The 19109-nt window shown below is 41.1% G+C and overlaps 1 protein-coding gene across 2 annotated transcripts in view; it reads right to left on the bottom strand.

Annotated features, from left to right (window-relative positions):
- The window catches only part of PLEKHM3 (pleckstrin homology domain containing M3), a 222554-nt gene that overhangs the window by 125977 nt on the left and 77468 nt on the right, over window positions 1-19109 (bottom strand). For both annotated transcript variants that reach the window (XM_006142437.3, XM_006142436.3), the window contains one exon: window positions 15957-16150. In XM_006142437.3, coding sequence (XP_006142499.1) covers window positions 15957-16150 — 194 coding nt within the window. The remainder of the gene's footprint in view (window positions 1-15956; window positions 16151-19109) is intronic.

Genomic DNA, 19109 nt, shown 5'->3' with positions numbered 1-19109 from the left:
AGAGGCAGAAAGCGAGAAATCACCCCCCAGGAGGGATAGCCATGCCACAATTCCTTCTCTTCCATCTCTTCTCTGGATCTTGGGCTTGCACGAACACATACCTGGCATGAGTTTAAGCCACTGGGTCTGGGATTCAAACCATGGTTGACTACGTGGGAGTCCAGCAACGTAACCATTACACCATCTGCTGGTCCCTTAAAGGGAGATTTTTTTGCCATAGGGCACGTGTGCTCGCTAGAGAGACAAAGAGGGACAGAGAGACAGAAAATAAGCAATCACCCCCAGAGGAGATGGCCATGCCACAGTCCCTTTTTCTCCATTTCCTCTTGGGATTTTGTACTCGCATGCACACATGCCCAGCGTGAGTTTTAAGCCACCACATCTGGAACTCAAACCACAGTGTACTAGATGAGAGTCCAGTGACGTAACCATTACACCATCTGCTGGTCTCAACATGAAGGGTTTTGAATGCCATGCTGAGTCTGCTCCTCAAAAGATGGGGTGCCACAGAAGGGCTTCAGGCAGGAGAATGACATGGCTATATTTGTGACTTTAAGAAATTGCTGACAGCAGAACTGGATAGCAGGAGAGACTGAGGAGAGGGATAATTCTTCTGGCAAACTAGAGAAATGATGAGGACCTGGATAGAATTAAAAGTGCTGCCCCTGAGGTTGAAGAGTTGGGCCTACCACATGAGAGATCTCTGTAGCTGACGCCACAGGTCATAGTGACAAACGTGAAGTAAAGAAAGAAGCCTGGGGTTATTCACAATTACCTAACCAGGTCAAGTAGACAAGTGGGGTTCCATTTACTGGCATGGGAATAAGAAAATAAGTCATCTTGGTGGGGGAAAGGGTAGCTTGGTTGTTGGGGCAGAGGACAGGAAGATTTTTGTTTTTGTTTTTGTTTTTTTTTGAGAGGTTTTTGTGATAGGGCGCATGCGCTCGCCAGACAGAGAGAGAGAGACAGAGAGAGACAGAAAGCAAGAAATCACCCCCCAGGGGGGATGGTCACGCTGCAATCCCTTCTCCTCCATTCTCCTCTTGGGATCTTGGGCACGCACGCACACGCGCCCGGCGTGAATTTTAAGCCACCGGGTCCGGGACGCGAACTGCGGTAGACCACATGGGAGTCCAGCGACATAGCCATTATGCTAACTGCTGGTCCCAGGACAGGAAGTTTTTGTGGAATGTCCAGTGGAGTTGGCTGTGAAGCCAGGCAGGAGATCTGTGTGGCCGAGCCTACAGGCTTTAGGTGAATAAGTAACAGCCCAGGACAACACATACTGGGAAGTGAGAAAAGCCTGGACTCTGGCCAAAAAAAAAAAAAATGCAGAGAGAAGACTGAGAAGGAGCAATTTGATAGGGACAAAAAAATCAGAAGAGCCAGTATCAGGGAAGCCAAGGAAGGAGAGAACTGCAGGAAGGAAGAAGGGGGTCAGTGGCATCAAAGACAATGGAAAGCACAAAGAACTCGAGGAAGGCTCTCACGAGGCCCGAATATGGATTTGACCGACAGAAATTCATCAGTAAGCTCAGACAGAGCAGTTTCAGGGGAGGAGGCAGGAAGCCAGACTGCAGAGGGTGAGGACTGTGGGTTCCTCTTCTATAAAGTTAACTTTAAAGGAAAGGAAAGAAATTGGGCCATAGCCAAAGAAGGATGTAGGACCAAGAAAGTTTTTTTTTTTTTTTTTTTTTAAATAGGAGATACCTGGGCATATTTATTTGCTAAAACAAAGGTGCTAATACAGAAGCAGAAGTTGAAGATACAAAAGCAGAAATAATTACTGGAGTCAGGCTCTAGAAAGGCCCACAGGAGATAGGATGTGGAAACTCCTTCAAATGTACACGTTTGCACAAGCATGCACATGTCTGCACTTGCACACATACACACACAATGCATTTTCCTAATAGAAATGATTCACATTTATACGAAAGGTAATTACTAATTTCTCCAGTGTAACTCCCACACTTCAACATACTAGGTACCAAGAGCTACAGACTAACTGAAGGTTATCTGACTTAGCAGTCCTCTGGTAAACAGGATCCTTGCTGCAAGAGGCACTGCCTTTGTTTTCTGATGGGGCTGCTGTGTTTAGGGCTTTCTATGCATTGAGTGACCTCCCTGCACCTCAGGCCTATTAATCATCAGGTCTGGCAGCATTTCTACACAGGCCAACCACAGGACCAGTGCTGCTCATGCCAATGCAAGTTCATCTGGTCGGCCCTGACACCTGAGCCAAAGGACAGGGCGATAAGAAGAGTCAACTCCACACTTCCAACTCACCCATCAAAGGCAACCACATCACTGGCAGGTAGCACTATTAAGTTCCCTGGAACCAAAGAACTTCCAAGAGACCTGCTAAAGGATCAGGAAAATCAACTAGTACAACTGTTTCTGCCAAGGTTTCCTATTTTGTCATCTTTAGAATTGCCTAACTCATTGGGAAGAGTTAGACTGCTTTAATGAGAAAGGTGAAAAAGAGAAAAATTAAAAGAGAGAAAGGTCATACATGATTCAGAGTTCCGTGTATTACGCACTTGGTACTTGGGGTTAAAAATGCAAAGATAATTGCCTATGAAATCAAAGGCAATAGTGTTGACAAAAAAGGTAGAGGAGCCTCATTCCACTTTATTCCATGACATTAAGTAAAATAAATCAAGACCCATTTAACTTAACTAATTTCTGAAGACTTTAATTCAACTCCCGCTAAGCACTGATATTTGCGAGAGAGACAATACTGGGCCGAGCTCTGAAGGAAGCAGACTCTTTGCAGAATTCTGATGGATTTAATAATATCACTATTTCCCTAAAGCTCAGTTCTTAGAGATGCACAACTGGCATTTTCAGACACAACAATTAAAATGGAGAAAAAGAAAAGTCTGTAATGAAAATATCTCAGCTTAGGCTTTTATTTTAAAAAAGACTCACAACATACATGTGAAATTAATATGATAACACAACACCAAAAGCAACTTCCAGAATTTGATTTGAAATGATAAGGGTCTAAAGGAAGACTATGGATAGGGGTGAATAAGAAAACTCATTTACGAATATACTTTTACCGTGTTTTCCAAACATGTGTGCTCCAGAGTAGGTAATTTATATTGAACTGAGAGCCACAGTGTCTTTCCTAGGGAGGGCACATGTACCCACACTAAAATCAGCAAAAAGCACCATGAAGCAGGGAGATGCAATTTGGTGTTCTTTATATGAGCTGCGAACTCTTTCTGAAATAGTTACATTAGGCTAGATGTGGACTCATATGTCCAGCTATGCTCCGAGTTAATGGAAAAACAATTTTAAATCAAAGGCAGACATTTCGATAGCAATCTGTGTGGGAGAAATAAGCTTCAATCTTTTCTCTAGATACCTCATTTTGCTAATCTCATTGGCCAAAAAAAATGGCAATACTGCACTAGATATTATATCCTGGCAGTCAGTTATAGGAAATAAGGGTCTCTTCTACTCACTCATTCAGAAATTGTGCTTAAGTTTCTTAGCAACAGTCTAAAGCCTGGAGTAGAGATGGTTGAGAAGTAATTTTGGTTGTGATTATTCTGGATTCTGATTATAAAAGTGACAGATTACATCACAATGGTTATATATCCTAGCCCAAATTCTTAAGGAATTTTTTAACAGTTGCAAGAACATAACACTTTTCCTGCAATAAGCTTTATTTATTTTTGGTATTGTATCTTAAAAAATGATTTAAGATGATTTATGAATATTCAATTTAATCCCAGAATAAGATAAAATTATTTCCTAAATTTTTGAAGGCTTTTTCAATACATAAAGAGCTAATTATGTGTACAGTTTAATAAAATTAAGACATAATTTTTTCAGAGTTCCTTGTTTAAAGTTTATTAATCTATTTAGTTTTGAATGACACTGTCTTTTGCAGACAGTAAGTAGTTCCTTTTAAGAGAGCTGACAGCAGGCTGGCTCCATCTATGGCTAACCCAAATCCCAGCCCTGGTAGCTTGGAAAACATGCCAGGCATGTGTGCATGTGTGCCCCGAATCCTGACAGGGTTAAAAAACAGGGGAGAAGGTATTACGGTATATCCATGCCTGTTAGGGAGGGTGTTTTCTCCCTCTTCTTCTATGTCTTTTTCTCCGGTGAATGCACTGCCTTCTGACAAGTTAACAACAACAAAGGAGTGCTGATACAGATATATCAAATTGGTAGAATAAAATATCTGGAGAAAATAAAGGAAGAGCTAGTTGGAGATCAGGAAGATGGATGTCTTAAAAACCATACTTCTAGAGGTCATCTAATGGAAGAAGAATTCTTAAAGTAAAATGAGGAGGATAGCTGGTTTCAAAAACTATCAATATGTGATTATGTATCTTTGTAGTTTCTGAGTCCTGACAGACTTATGCAGCTAATATGTTACAGATAAATTCCCAAATGCAGCTAATGAAATTTTCAATTAGCTAACTTAAAAACTAACCATAAAAGTTCGACTATCTTAAGTCTCATGAAAAATGTAAAGAATTATGTTCATTTACTGAACTAAAAGAAGTGTTTTTGACATACCTGAAGTGCTAATACTGACTAGTCTTTAATGAGACTAATTTGGTGATATATTATTATTGCTAAAATGGGCTTCTCTTTCTAAAATTCTATATTAACTAGAGTTTGCACATTTAGATCTCAGATTTTGGTTCCAAGATATTCCTCATATGTAGTTTGAAGATATACTAAGTCCAGTCTGTCCAATCTGTGCAGACTGTGTGTGTTTTAAGAATTACGCTGCTGGGAACCAGCAGTTAGCGTAATGGCTATGTTGCTGGACTCCCATGTAGTCGACCGCGGTTTGCGTCCCGGATCCGGTGGCTTAAAACTCATGCCGGGTACGTGTGCGTGCATGCCCAAGATCCCGAGAGGAGAATGGAGGAGAAGGGATTGCGGCGTGACCATCCCCCCTGGGGGGGTGATTTCTCGCTTTCTGTCTCTATGTCTCTCTCTGTCTGTCTGGCGAGCGCACGTGCCCTATGGCGAAAACCTCTCCAAAAGAAAAAAAAAAAAAAAAAGAATTACGCTGCCCAGGCCAGGTCCATGGCTCCATGGTGAAGACAGCCAGATCCTACAATGGCCAACCATGCAATTCAAGTCCTGGACCTGGCAGCTTGGGTAACACAGTAGGCACACTGGTCTGCAGACCCAAAATTCTGAAAGAAGGGAGCGAGAGAGGAGCAGGGATTGAAACTCTCACAGAGAATACCTTCTCCTCTCCTTCTCTCTGTCTCTGAAATTGCATGTGCCCTCTGGCAAAAAGAAAAAAAAAAAACAGTATGCAATTTTTCCTCTTCGTATTATAGTACCCTTCCACCTAAGATGCTTGACTTTTAGCGGGGTGAGGGAAGAGAACATGTTGGTATGAAAAGATTCTACCAGTGTATTATTAGATTGCTTGTGTGGTCTTTTGTTGAGTTCACTCAATAATAATTTTCATTTACTTCTTCCAAGGTCGATGATAAGTAGATTTGCTCATACATCAGAATACTATCTTTACTCAGTGATTCATGATACCATTATTTACTAGTATAAAAAGATGTTTACAATATGCTAAATGAAATAATTGGGTTAAAAATAGTATGTCCAGTGTGAAACCATTCTCAGGGGTAAAATGTCATCTCTAGCGGAAAATGTGTGGAAGGACATGCACCAGGACAGGACAATGTAGGATAATGGCTGACTTTCTCGCTTTGTTCTCTATAATGAACAGTATTCTCTCGTAATAAAAAAGGAATAAGTTTGACCAAATTGAGTGGGAAGAATCTTGGTAACAGTACTTATGCATTCAATTTTTAAAAGTCTGTTTATTTTTTTATCAGTGAGAGAGCGAGACAGACAGCACCCTGTGAGTGTCAACGCCACAATCTATCCTCAGCTTTTGATCAGTCCTGTATCTTGAACACAAGCATGCCTAGCATATTGAAGAAGGACTCTGGATTTGAACCAGCAACCTTTCCGTATGAGACTGCCTCACAGAACATTGTGTTTTACTATAGGTATCCCTTAATTCCTTTAATTAAGTTATTTGACAAGTATTTATTAGCTTTCACCACGTGTTGGATACAGTTCTAGGCCCTAGGGATACAGCAGTGAGCAAACCAGGTAAAAAGCCATGTTTACATCTATCGATAGATGGTAGGGAGAGCAAGGCCACTGCATATGACTGCATAACCTCCACATCCATGCACGATGGCCTAAAAGAAGGAGATAGACAAAATACTATCTTACATGCTAATAAACAGGGAAAGAAGACAGGAAGTATGTGTGTGTGGGGGTACTGGTTGCAATTTAAAACAGAGTGTCAAGGATAGTTCATTATAGTGATGGTTGTGTAAAGACCTAAGGAGGTGAGAAAGCAAACTCTGCTGAAGCTGACATGGTTTGCCAATGAGTAGGATATGGAATGTGGCATGAATAACTGGACAGATGGAGATGCGATTAAACAAAGTGGGAAAGACTACAGGAGGGGCAGTATGCTATGAGAGGTCAGGGGCAGGGATGTTAGGAGTTCAGTTTGGACATACTAACTTTGAGCTGTTATTAGACAGCCAAAGGACATTTCAACCTTTGGACTGAGTCTCACCTCCAGTGAACTCACTAGAAAGACAGTTTTCTCCCTGGGGTACAGAGGAGAGGAGTGGGAAGAGTCTTGGTAAACCAAGTGACATTTATGAGAACTGACCTAAGAGCTGAGCAAGCTGCTAAATTTTGCATGAAGGAAGAAGCAGCAATGAGAGTCTGACAAGACACACCACACACGCTCATTCTTCTTTTCTGCTATTAACCAGGATAAATAGTGTTAATAAATATGATAATCACTATAATAGAAATTTTTCACCATTCAGTAGGGCTAATATTTCAGTGGGAATATTCTGAATATATTCATGATTACATATAAGACCAAAGATAGGAAAAGGAGGTAGTTTAGAAGGTAGAAGAATCACTTTGGAATTCTGTTGATAATCTCAAGTGAAGCTGTTGAACTGCCTCAGAATGGTCTAAGTCAAGGGGGACCAGCAGTTGGCGTAATGGCTATGTCACTGGACTCCCATGTAGTTGACCATGGTTCGAGTCCCAGACCCAGTGGCTTAAACTCACGCTGGACCCGTGTGCATGCGTGCTCAAGATCCCAAATGGAGAATGGAGGAGAAGGGATTGAAGTGTGGCAATCCCCCCAGGGGGTGATTTCTCACTTTCTGTCTCTGTCTCTCTGGTGAGCGCATGAGCCCTATAGCAAAAACCTCTGGGGAAAAAAAAAAAAAAAAGAAAGAAAAAAAGAATGGTCTAAGTCAAGGACTGAACTTGACAAATATGTAAGACCAAATGTTCCCCAAGAACTGACGATTCTGTGAAAAACCAGGAAAATGGCTTACTATTGCCTACTGCTGTCAATTATTGCTCAAGAGAAGCTAATTTTAAATTTATATCATAATGGGAACTTTGGATTTACCGCCACCACAAGTTTCCAAATCACATTTATATTTCTCATTCTGTATCATCAAAAATGTGATAGAGAATGAGAAATACTGAAACATCCTCATAAATTTCTCTGGACTAGATGATTTCACTTGAGCACTCAGAAGAGAAATTATGTGTTAAAATGTAGTTTCTGAAAAGCAAGTACAAACAGCTGGTGTCAGTCTGGTGATGTTTTTAAAAATCTAAAGTAAAATTAGGGGAAAAAATAATGGTAGAATTATTTTTAAATCTACTTGATTTTATAAAACTGTTTGACTTCTGAAGTTGTCTCTTTTTTTAGTGCTACTCTATATCAAATAATCACGAGTAATGGATGGTAATATTTTGTTTTTATGTTGGTTTTGGCTAAAGACACATATAAGGCAAACTTACAGATAGCTCCACATTTTTGCTTTAAGTTTGCAGGTCTGAGGAATAGAAAGGTCTGGCAAACACGTAGAGAGAATGCACTAGCTGGCACTAAGCCAGCTCTCATGCCTGCCTCACCATGGGGGATCAAGCATGCCAGTGAGCATGGAAGTGCCATGTCAGCCTCCTATCCCTCCATCCCCACTCACTGTGGGCCCCCTCCTTTCTTCCTTCATGCTCTCCTAAATGAACTCAATCAAGGCTTCAAGAAAATGAAAAGTGGTTCCTCTTAAGAGTCTGGCAGTCTGGTTTAATGGACCTCTATCCAGATCTCTTTTACTGAGAGAAGCTACAGTGATTTGGGCATCAATAAACCTGGTTCCAGTGAGGAGTCTGCTGATTACCAGCTCTGTCACCTTGGGCAAGTCACACAGGATCTCAGAGGCACATCTTTCTGAAAAAGTACCACCTGCCCTACTATCTAAAAGAGCTGCTGTAAAGAATAAATAATGTGTTTGTGGAAAAGTAAATTGATAAAATTACAATGATCTTACATGTAGTAAGCTATTCTACAAATATGAGATGACATAATTATAATTATTAACAAGCTTTCATTGCACAGCTAATGTGTGTCATTTTCTATTTTAAGTTACAAGGAAAAATAGGACAGGTTTGACCTTTAAGAGCCATCGAATCAAGCTGGCTAAAAAAGGATATATAGGGGCCAGCAGATGGCATAGCAGTTATATCACTGGGCTCCCATATGGCCGAGTGTGGTTTGAGTCCTGGACCTGGTGACTTCAAAATCACGCCGGGCATGTATGCGTGCATGCCCAAGATTCCAGGAGGAGAATGGAGAAGAAGGGATTGTAGCATGGCCATGACCCCTGAGTGATTTCTCATTTTCCCTCTCACTGTCTCTGTCTCTGTCTCTCTCTCTCACTCAGGTAAGCGCAAAATGTCTTAAAAAAAGGATATATGAGGTACTTCAAAATGTTCATGGAAAGTTGAATTAAAGTATGAGTTTATTTTGGTGCAAAAAAAAATGGGAAATCCATTCATATGCATGTTCTGTGAACTTTTGGAAGACCCTTTATATACATGAGGAGACGAAAACCATCGGATTTAGTATCAAATGAGTAGTTAGAATGATCACTATTGAAAAAGGTCAGAGAAAGGATCAGTTGCTGAAGACAGGTAGGAAGAGGCACTTGAGCTGGCTGTAAAGCAAGACTGGCTTAGCCAAGTAGAGAGGACTGGGAGGCAGGGGGCATGACAGGGAGATAGGTATATCATCTTGGCTTGGGTGGGATGACAGGTTCAGAGGGACACAGTAAAGATTTTGGTTGGTGGTGTAGGAGAGTCAATTCTGTGTGTAGGTTCAGGGTCAGATGACGAAGGCTCTCTAATACCTAGACAAGGTGTTGCTTTATCTTGCAGGTAGTTGAACTATTCACTGTCCAATAAAACCATTTTAAAGAAGTATATATGTTGGACAGACTGGAGAGGAGAGCCATGGGAGGATTCTCAGTTAGAAAATTATGTAAATAAGGTGGTAATAGTAGAGACTAGAGTGGTGGCAGTAAGAGTGAACAGTGAAGGAAGATGTTATTAGCATTAGGAATCTTAAAGCAAAGCTCTTGGGCAATGTCAAGGTTTGAACTATAGGAAACTAAGATAATGATGTCATAATTAACTGAAATAGACTTGACCACAGTGGATATATTTTTTCAGGGAAAAACAATACTCCAACTTGATACTTCAGTGGAAATGTCTAGTAGGCAGTTGGAGATAATAAGCTAGTAGGTGATCTTCTCAAGGAAGAGAGCTAGGCCAAATGTTGTCACCTTCTCATTACTGTATTTATAATTTATAGAGGGTTCATGAATGTCTTCCTGCAGAGGACAATGAAGTGTGTTAAGAAAGGGGCACCCTTTACTACCTTGTATAGAGTTGCCATACACACTGGTTCCTGTCAGAGTTTGTGGAGTCTGCTAACTGGTCACCAAACTACTGAGCATTTCAAGTGTTAGGAAGCGGGAAGAAAGCATGGAGGTAGCAAAGGTACCAAAAAGGGAGAGACCTGCTCAGGATGGAGTGCAAAGAAGGGCAGGGAGATGAGAAGCCTGGGAGAAATGGTGACCAACAAAACCAGGAGGTCAGGGAAATGAGGGTCTCAGGAAGTCACAGCTGTGGAGCAGGTGAGAAAAAACTGAAAAGCAAGACATTAATTAAAAGTGTAGAGGGGAGGCAAGAGCTAAGGGTGCAGAGTCTGAAGGGCTCTGCTGTACCAAGTGAAGACCAGAATCTACACCTGGAACTCCTATTGATGCTGTGTGCTCTGCACAGAAGGTCCTGGCAAAGGCCCAAGTCCCAGACTCCTCGATTCCTCTAGACTCACCTTCCTTTTTGCCTCTTCCCACCTGCTCACCTCTTGGCTTTTCCTATACTTTGGTTTGCTTATGAAAAAAATCATGGAGGCTAATATTCACTAAGTGTTTACTCTGTTCCAAGCATTAACCCTTTAATCCTCATTTCCCTATGACATGGTGTTGTTATTCCCACTTACAGGTGAGAAAATGAGTTCTGAAGCTGTTAGAGACAGAACTGAGCTCTGAGCTCAGACAGTCTGACTTCTGGGCCTACAAGACACTGCCTCCTTTTGAGCCCCCACATTATTCTTTTCTCAGTTGGCTCCACTTGAACTTGGTAACCCAGCTCTAATCTTCAGCTTTGTGGTGGCCAGAAATCAGGCAGGGTCCTTCTCCAGGTAATAACCCCTCAAGTCAAGGCAAGGGCCTGCAGGACATGTCACAATGGTCTAGCCCAAGCCCTATGACGCCCCAACCCATGTTCTGAGAAATGTCAAAGATGACCTGGTATTAATTCTTCCAGGTCTATAAGCCTCTTCATGTTTGTCTTTTTAGAGAACCAGATCTAAGGCTTTTGCCACCCTTTGGGATGGACCTCTCATCTAAAAGAAGAGTTGCAGATCTAGTATCTGAGACATTAGCAAACTCTTACTCTTAATATTTAATCACATGTATTCTGTTATTGACAGGCCCAGGCATGAATGAATTACATGGGCAGGGGCCAGCAGGTGGTATGGAGGTTAAAGTGGCTGGATCCCACATGGCCAACTCTGTAGTTCGAGTCCTGGACCTGGCAGCTTGAAAATCATGCCAGGCACATGTGCCCAAAATGCTGAGAGGAGAAAGGAGGAGAAGGGATTGCAGTGTGGCCATCCCTCTGGGTGGTGATTTCTCACTTTCCCTCCCTCCCTCTCTTTCGCTCTCTCTCTGTCTCTGTCTCTCCCCAGTAAATGAATGCACCCCATAGGGAAAAAAAAAAAAAAAAAAAAAAAACAAAGACATACACACAATAGAAAACAGGGTAGCAATGTATTATATACCAAGTAGATTTGGGGCGATAACAGGAATAGTAGAGGTTATGGCAGTGGAATGCTGTCATGCCAGAGTGAGGGAAGGCCTGGGTAATCAGAACTTCCCACTTCCCAGAGAAACCCAAAAGCTTCAGTTTTTGGGTGTGTGTGAAAACTCCTCATTATCTAAATAATGTCAACAACCACTTCTCAATTTCAAAACCTGGGGGGAGGGGCAGGCATCTCTGTAATGACAAACAAAATGTGTCTGCTGGGCAAATGTGGCCAAATGCCTGTTTGTGGCCTCTGAGTTTTATACATATCCTACTGTTGAGCCGAATAAGAAGGTCTGAGGGTCCTATCAGCTGAGTTCTCCCCCAAAGACTTCCCTAATGGCTGCTGATCCGGATATACCCTGACACTCTCATGCATGCCAAGATTTTCCAGAGCTTTCCATGCACCTTCATGTGTAGACACTGTAAATAATTCTTCTCTTGAAAAGTTAACTAGGCCTTGAACTCATTCAACAGGATTGCCATCTGGGAGTCCTCAGAAACAGTGAATTGTCAGCACAGTAAACATTTTAGGCTTCAGGGAGGACACTGACTTTTTCTAAACTAATCACCCCTGCCAGTCAAGATTTGCGGTAGGGTTCAAGAACAAGGCGTTCATTTCACAACAATAACAAAAACAGTGAGGATGAAAACCGGACAGTCATCATAATGAAAGGCCTAAAAGCAAACTGTGACTTCCCTAATAAGGCGACGGCCAAAGTTGGCTCCCTGGCGGTAGAGCGCCAATACAATTAATCAGTCTGTTTTCAGTTTTCTCACGACAGCAATATTAACAGTTTGCCTTACTCTGTTTATATGGCGCTGACAGGTCTTCAGCATGTTGGGCCTACTTGCTGGAGATTAATGGCTACTCTTACACTGAGGTAAAAACCAGGCAGGCAGAGAGGGCCTTTTACAACTAGATAAGAGCTGAATTCTCTTGCCTTTTCTTTTTCTTTTCTCCTTAGTTCCCCTATTGCCCATTAACTCCTCCCTTTTCTCATTCCTATCGGATAAGATAGGCAGGTTTGCCTCACTGTTTAAACTCCCCCTACTTTCAATGTTATATCGTCAGGTAAAACAGAGACTTAATATTGTTTTGGAATATGTTTATCATCTCTAAAAATATTGTCCACTAATCTTGTTTTAAAAAAGTCAGATTCCATATAAAAGATAGGTATGAGGTAGCTGGCAACAGACATTTTAGCACATTATGTGGCAAACATCTTTGTATTCGTGGTTATTTTTGTAGACACCACCAAAGGCAGAGTTGATATTAAGTGTGGCCTGGCTGCAGGAAGTATGGACACTCCAAAAAATTACTTAAGAGATTATTTCACAAAATAGTCTTATTTCAAAATAAATCAACAAGTTTTGAAATGATACAAGACCATAACCTCACCTCTATAAATAACCCCACCTGCCCACCCAAAAGCTGTAAGAATACTGCTTGTTACTGGTATTCTTTTTTTCTACCTCAGCTTAGAGGAATAGAGTAACCACGAACACTACTTTAACAGCACATAAATATACAGACTCTAAAATAACAAAATAATTTTTAAAATCAATGTGCTTCCCCTGAGGTTCTGTGGGAATTAATGTCTCATTGTTTGCTCTTAGGGAAACTGCTTCATCTGTTTTATAAAATAACCACATGGATAATTATGCATGTATAGTGAGGACCTGCAGGCCATAGGCCCAGCTTACTTTCCAGCCCATTGCTCCTTGCTCACTACTCTACCAACAAAGAAGCAAGAGAACAGGATTGATTCCAGGAGAAAGGACATGAGGGAGTGGCTTTTAAGTGAGACATTTTATGAAAGCATTTTAAAGCCAGCATTTTATAGCCAGTCCCATAGTGTAGTGGTTAAAGGAGTTGGTTCCCACCTGGCTGACTGCAGTTCGAATCCTGGTACCAACAGCTGAAAAACATACCAGGAATGTGCGTATGCATGCTCCAAATCCCTGCAGGATGCATAAATGGGGGACAAGGGATTATGTGACCATGCCCCACTGGAGGCTATTTTCTTCCTCTCTCTTTCTCTGGCAAGCACATGTGCCCTTTGGCCACAAATAATAGATAGACAGATATAAGACTAGTCTAGGAAGAAAACAGTATTGTTAACAATCATGGCATTTACGGAGTGCTTACTGTGTATACTCACTATTTTAAACACATTTACTTCTCATAGCAGACTGCATTGAGGAAAGAGTAAACTAATAATTTTTTTCTTGAAATACAGGAGAGAGAGAGTAGAGCAATATACTGAGTCCAGTTAGGAGACCTTGACTTCCATACTTGCATGCCAGTAATTTTGTCTACTACGAAGGTTAGATTGGAGAGGGAAGAAAGTGAGGTTAGAGAGACTAGTTAGAAAGATACTGCAATAGTTCTGAGCTTCTCAACCAGGTGGTGTGCTTGGAAGTGAAAAGGACAGGAAAGATTTTACAGCTACCTCAGAAACAGAACCAACTAAATTTATTTTACTTACTTGATTTGTTCATTCAATCACTAATCAACAACTATTGTTGAGGGTACTGGATAGGTCAGACACTACAACAAGTGTCAGGCATAGGGAAATAAGAAAAAGGAAGAATTTGAAGCTGACTTCTTCCCCCACAATGGGATACTAGCTGTTGCACAGTAGTCCAAGGAAATACTAAATATATATCCTTCTCTCCATCCATCCATTCAATACTTACTGAGTACCAGCCTTGTGCTAGGCATTGCATTATATAATGCTCATAAGCAAGTCCAGTAAATAAAAAGGAAGGGAAAGGGGACCAGCAGATGGTGTAATAGTTACATCACTGGACTCCCATGTAGTCAACTTGAATTCGAGTTCCATACCCAGTAGCTTAAAACTCACACTGGGTGTGTGTGCGTGCGTGCCCAAAATCCTGAGAGAAGAATGGAGAAGGGATTGTGGTGTTGTCATCCTCCCTGAGGGGTAATTTCTCACTTTCTGTATCTCTGCTTCTCCAGTGAGTGCACGGGCCCAATAGCAAAAATCTCTTTAAAAAATAAATAAAGAAATGAATAGAAAGTTAAAAAAAGAAGAAGAAGAAGAAGAAAAAGGGGGAAAAAAGGACTCTGTCTTCATTTGCATGCCTTTGGGAGTGCTTTCATTCTCCATCTTCCATTTCTCTCCTGGTGGTCTGGCCATAAAGAACAGTACATGGTGGTAAACCACCAGACTGTTGGAATAGAGCAGGGATTCTTAGTCATCCATATGAGGAGAGGACCTCCTCTTTAATTTCTAAATGTGTGCCCTGATTTAGTATGTTTTAACCAAAGCAAAACATACCAGAAAGGTATCTAACATGATTCCCATAGATAGACTTTAATGTCATCTAAAAATATAGGCACCAAAAAAAAAAAAAAAAAAGTTAAAAGGTAGCAAAAATAATGGCACAATCATGCCTTGAATATTACAATTCTTTATCTAGTTTATTAAATTAGTTTGCCTTCCAGGGAAAGCTCTGATGTTTTACAATTAAGATCTGCCCAGGTTTTATAAGAATAAATCCTAATGACTTTCTAGTGCTTTCTAAAAAAGCAACTAGTTACAGAATGACTACCACTGAGAAGTATTTTGCTTTATAGCAGCTGCCTTTTCATTATTATTTTATGAGAGCTTGTCTAGATACAATGTATCCCTCACTATGTACATTTAATTTTTTTTTAAAAAAATGTCTTCTTCAGATGCCTGGGGTTATGTCAGTTCCTTTGGCTCTAATTGGATCTCAAATTGTAAATTCTATCACTTTAATACCTTTCACAGGTCCTCATGCAGGTAGGCTTACTCCAAAAGCATTTAACACAACTAACACATGCTGCTGGTTCTTTTACTAAACAGCAACACCACCACCACAAATCAAAAGTATTTCAGGGACTTACGAGCTGCATCAACAATTATTTCAAGTATAAGCCAGTCTGCATATGCCGAGGGTAAGAATTTAAATATCTATAAAGTCTAACTGTAAAAGAAGGAATTTTACGAGTGCAGGCACATTTTAACTACAATTTTATTTTGACAACCTGAACCTGGTTTGGACTTGTGTGCTCTATGACCTGTGAGCAAACGGAACTAGAGAAAAGCGGCCCGCACCAGTGCTTCAATGAGAAGGCAGAACGGAGGGCCTGTGCAGCTTAATTCCAGCTGCCTGCAGTTATCAGGTTTGAGATTTTGTTTCCGCATAGAACATAAGATTTAAATAGCCATTTGCTTACTGAAATGTTCCTTTAGTTATGACATGCTTAAAACATGCTTATTTTTACTGCCAATAAATTGACATCAGGGAAAATGTAAAACAGTACATACGTGATTGATAAAGACGCTTCATGATCAGTATCTCAAGTAAACTATCAGTAAGAGAAGTCTTCACTGCCTTGGGCACTCAAATCCACGGACTGAAAGCCTTCCATTACACTGAGAAGTTATTTTGTTTTTGCGAGGATGAACCAGAGGACTGACCAAAGAGAGCATCTCCGCGGGGGAAAAAAAAAAATCAAAGCTGAGCCCAGGGGGAGGCGGGGATGGAGAGGCCTAGGGAGAGCCACAGAATTAGAGTGGGTCCACATGGAAAAGGCTCTTGTTGATCATCTGTCCACCCTCGCTGGGCGGAAAAGCAAAACGAACTGGAGCCCACTGACATTTCTGACTCACCTGCGGCGCAGATCCTCGGCCACCGCCGCCCGGCAGCTGAACAAATAGGCTCGCAGCGACCTGAGCCGCTGCCGCAGTCGCGCCACGGTGGCCAGCGGCTCGGCGTGGTGATACAGCATGGGGTTCTCCTGCTGGATGTCGATCAGGGGCTCCTCATAAACGTACTCCAGAAACTCCTTGGCCTGCTTAGACACCTGCAAGACAAGCTTCCTCGTCAGTTCTCAAGTCATCCGCTTTCCACACCTGTCTAAACTGCGCCAGAGCCTAACTACCCAAGTAACATTTTCTGAATACAGGCAAATGGAAAACCCACAGTGGAACTAAATATAAAATGTGGCTTTTCTTTCTTCCAGAAGTGCAACTGGTAAAACTAATCTTGGAAAGAATACATTAATTCTGTATCGACTGCGGTGGTGATCTAGACACATGATAAAATGACACAGCCATACTGAACCAGCACACGAATGTCAACTCCCTGGCTTGTTTGTTGACATTATACTGCGGTTTCCCAAGATGTAACCAATAGAAGAGACTGGGCGAAAACCACACAGGACCTTTCTGTACTGTTGGAAATTTCTTGTGAATTTATAATTACTCAATACTATTAAAAAAATTCATTACAACCTTTCACACAGCAATGCTGATTTTTAAAAATACATAATTATGTGTGTGTGTGTGTGTGTGTGTGTGTGTGTGTGTATTCCATAAAACTTTAAATAGTAGCCACTTTTTTAAAATAGGCAAACCAAGGGCCAGTAGATGGCATAGTGGTTAAGGCACTAGATACCATAAGGCCAACTCCATGGTTTGAGTCCCAGACCTGGTGGCTTGAGAAACATGCCAGGCACCTATGTGTACATGCTAAAATCCTGAGATGAGAATAGAGGAGAAGAGATTGTGGCCTGACCATTCCTACCTCCCCGGGGAAGGGGGGGGCTGCTTTCTCACTCCTGTCCCCATCTCTCTCCAGCAAATGCATATACCCTTTTGCAAATTAAAAAAACAAACAAACAAACAAAAAACACACAAATTTCTTGTACATATACATAAAATTCAACATTAGCATTTTTTCATGTTGTAAAGCTCATGCCAAAGTTTATGTTGCTATGCAAAAAATACACCATTTAAAAAAAAATAAAAATCGTACTTTTTTTTTTCTTAAAAGCAATTATTTCTCTGGAACCTGTTGTGCTATGTCATCCTATGGTATCCTGCAGAGTCTCAGGGTTACAGAGTTCAAGAAGTTTACAGTCTCTGCCAATCTAGGACCACAAAGAGGCACCTCAGACTAGCCAAAACCTTGGCTATTTAACTAGATTGGAAATAAGTTATTCTGAGGAGAAAGCTAAATAACCCTCCCTCTTATTTTTCAGGCACACGGGCCCAGGTCCATGTCTGATACTATAGCAGAAATTAGGAGGACAATAAAACAGGCATGGCCCTGTCCTCAGGTAGTTCACAGTTCAGAAGGAAAAGACAGCACTGAATTAAAATATTCACCTAGCATGCTTAAATCTGTGCGCTAAAAATGTCTTGAATGGCCCTCTGGGAAATAAAGCACAACCCACTTGAAACTGTTGCTAAAAAATGATGTATTGTACAATTCAATTAGTCTTTCTGACTCTACTGAGCAGTGTTTATACTGAGTCAGGGCCCTGCTGAATTAGGTTAACAATGCTACCTTTTAGTAGGTGAACAGGATAAAGGGCACTGGCCAGTCTCCCAGGCTTTAAAAGGCCTCTCTCTTTAGGTGGTACTTAAGCCCAAAAGGGGAAAAAACCAATCTTTTACATAGACAGTAAAAGCAGGGAGACAGATGAGACTGACATCAGTATTCATAAGCTGAAATTATGAAAAACAAAAACAGTGATTTTGGTATTAACTGGTGTGGAACTGATAGAGCACACCTTGGAGCTGCTACTTGAGGATGTGGACAGTCTCCACCGTGTCGAGCCAATCTGGGCAGCAAAGCTAAGCACATGCTCTAGTGTTTGAGAATCAACCACTAACGCCAGTGAGGGAATTTTTGAGAGAACTCAAAATTTGGCATGAAATGCTATTTTTGTAAAATAGAGCATTGTGTCCCCACTGACTTCCTAAATTCTAAATGACCCTGCACACTGGCATGAGGATCCCACTCTTGAACTCAACGATAATTAAAAAGTACTTTAAAACATAAAATATAAAAAAAAAAAAAGAAAAGAAAAGTTACTTTTTTTTTTTTTTCTTTATTTTTTCTTTTCTTTTTTTTTACTTTTATCTACATTTATTTTATGCTGACTTTATTCCCACACCGTAAGTTTTCGTTTCTTCAGTTTCTTCTGGGATATCTTTTTCTTCTGTGCAACTTCCTCTTCCGGTTTAGGAGAATTTGGCTCCTTTTCAGTGAGGATCATCTCCATGTGGCAGGGGGAGCTCATGTATGGGTTAACCCGCCCATGAGTTCTGTATGTATGACGGCGCATCTCAGGTGCTTTGTTCACCAGAATGTGCTCAATGACTAGAGAATCTACATCCAACCCCTTAAGTCTAGTATTACTCTCTGCATTTTTAAGCATGTGCAGCAAAAATTCAGCACTCTTTTTGGGCCACCGACCTTGTGTCCAGCCCCACTATTTACCCTGGGCACATCTACCAACTCCACCATTGTAACGAAGGAATGGCACACACTGCTTCTGTAAAGTGACATCCTTCAGACACTTGGTGGCTTTTTGGATAGGCATACCCTTGATGGCCTGGACAGTTTCACAAGTGTTCTTAAAGTGAACATGAAGATTTGAACCTCTTGATTTGCAATGCCTTTGTGGGGTTCTCTGGGTCAAGTGAATAGTGAACCATTTTCAAAGATCACCTCGGGCAGCTTATGAGAAGAGGAGAGCCAGTGATATTCTTAGGTGATACAGTTTACATGAAAGAAAGTTTATTTTTAAAATAGAAATAGTGTATGAGTTTATATGAATACTAGATCTGTTCCAACTAAGAACTAGAAGCTACTGTCCTCCTCCTTGTGAACTAAATTATGAAAAACATGACAAGTCTGAGTGCTGTTTCTGATAGCAGTAAAAATTCAGCTCATAGTCAGGTCCACAGCAATAAGTCCAACAGACTGCTTTTTGTTTTCTTTCTTAATGAATTATTTTGGCTGGCACTCTT

This window comes from Tupaia chinensis, unplaced genomic scaffold (assembly GCF_000334495.1).
Source record: "Tupaia chinensis unplaced genomic scaffold, TupChi_1.0 Scaffold000076_1, whole genome shotgun sequence".
NCBI classification, from domain to species: domain Eukaryota; kingdom Metazoa; phylum Chordata; class Mammalia; order Scandentia; family Tupaiidae; genus Tupaia; species Tupaia belangeri.
The sequence above is the reverse complement of the archived record's forward strand: the minus strand, read 5'-3'. Positions and strand labels throughout refer to the sequence as shown.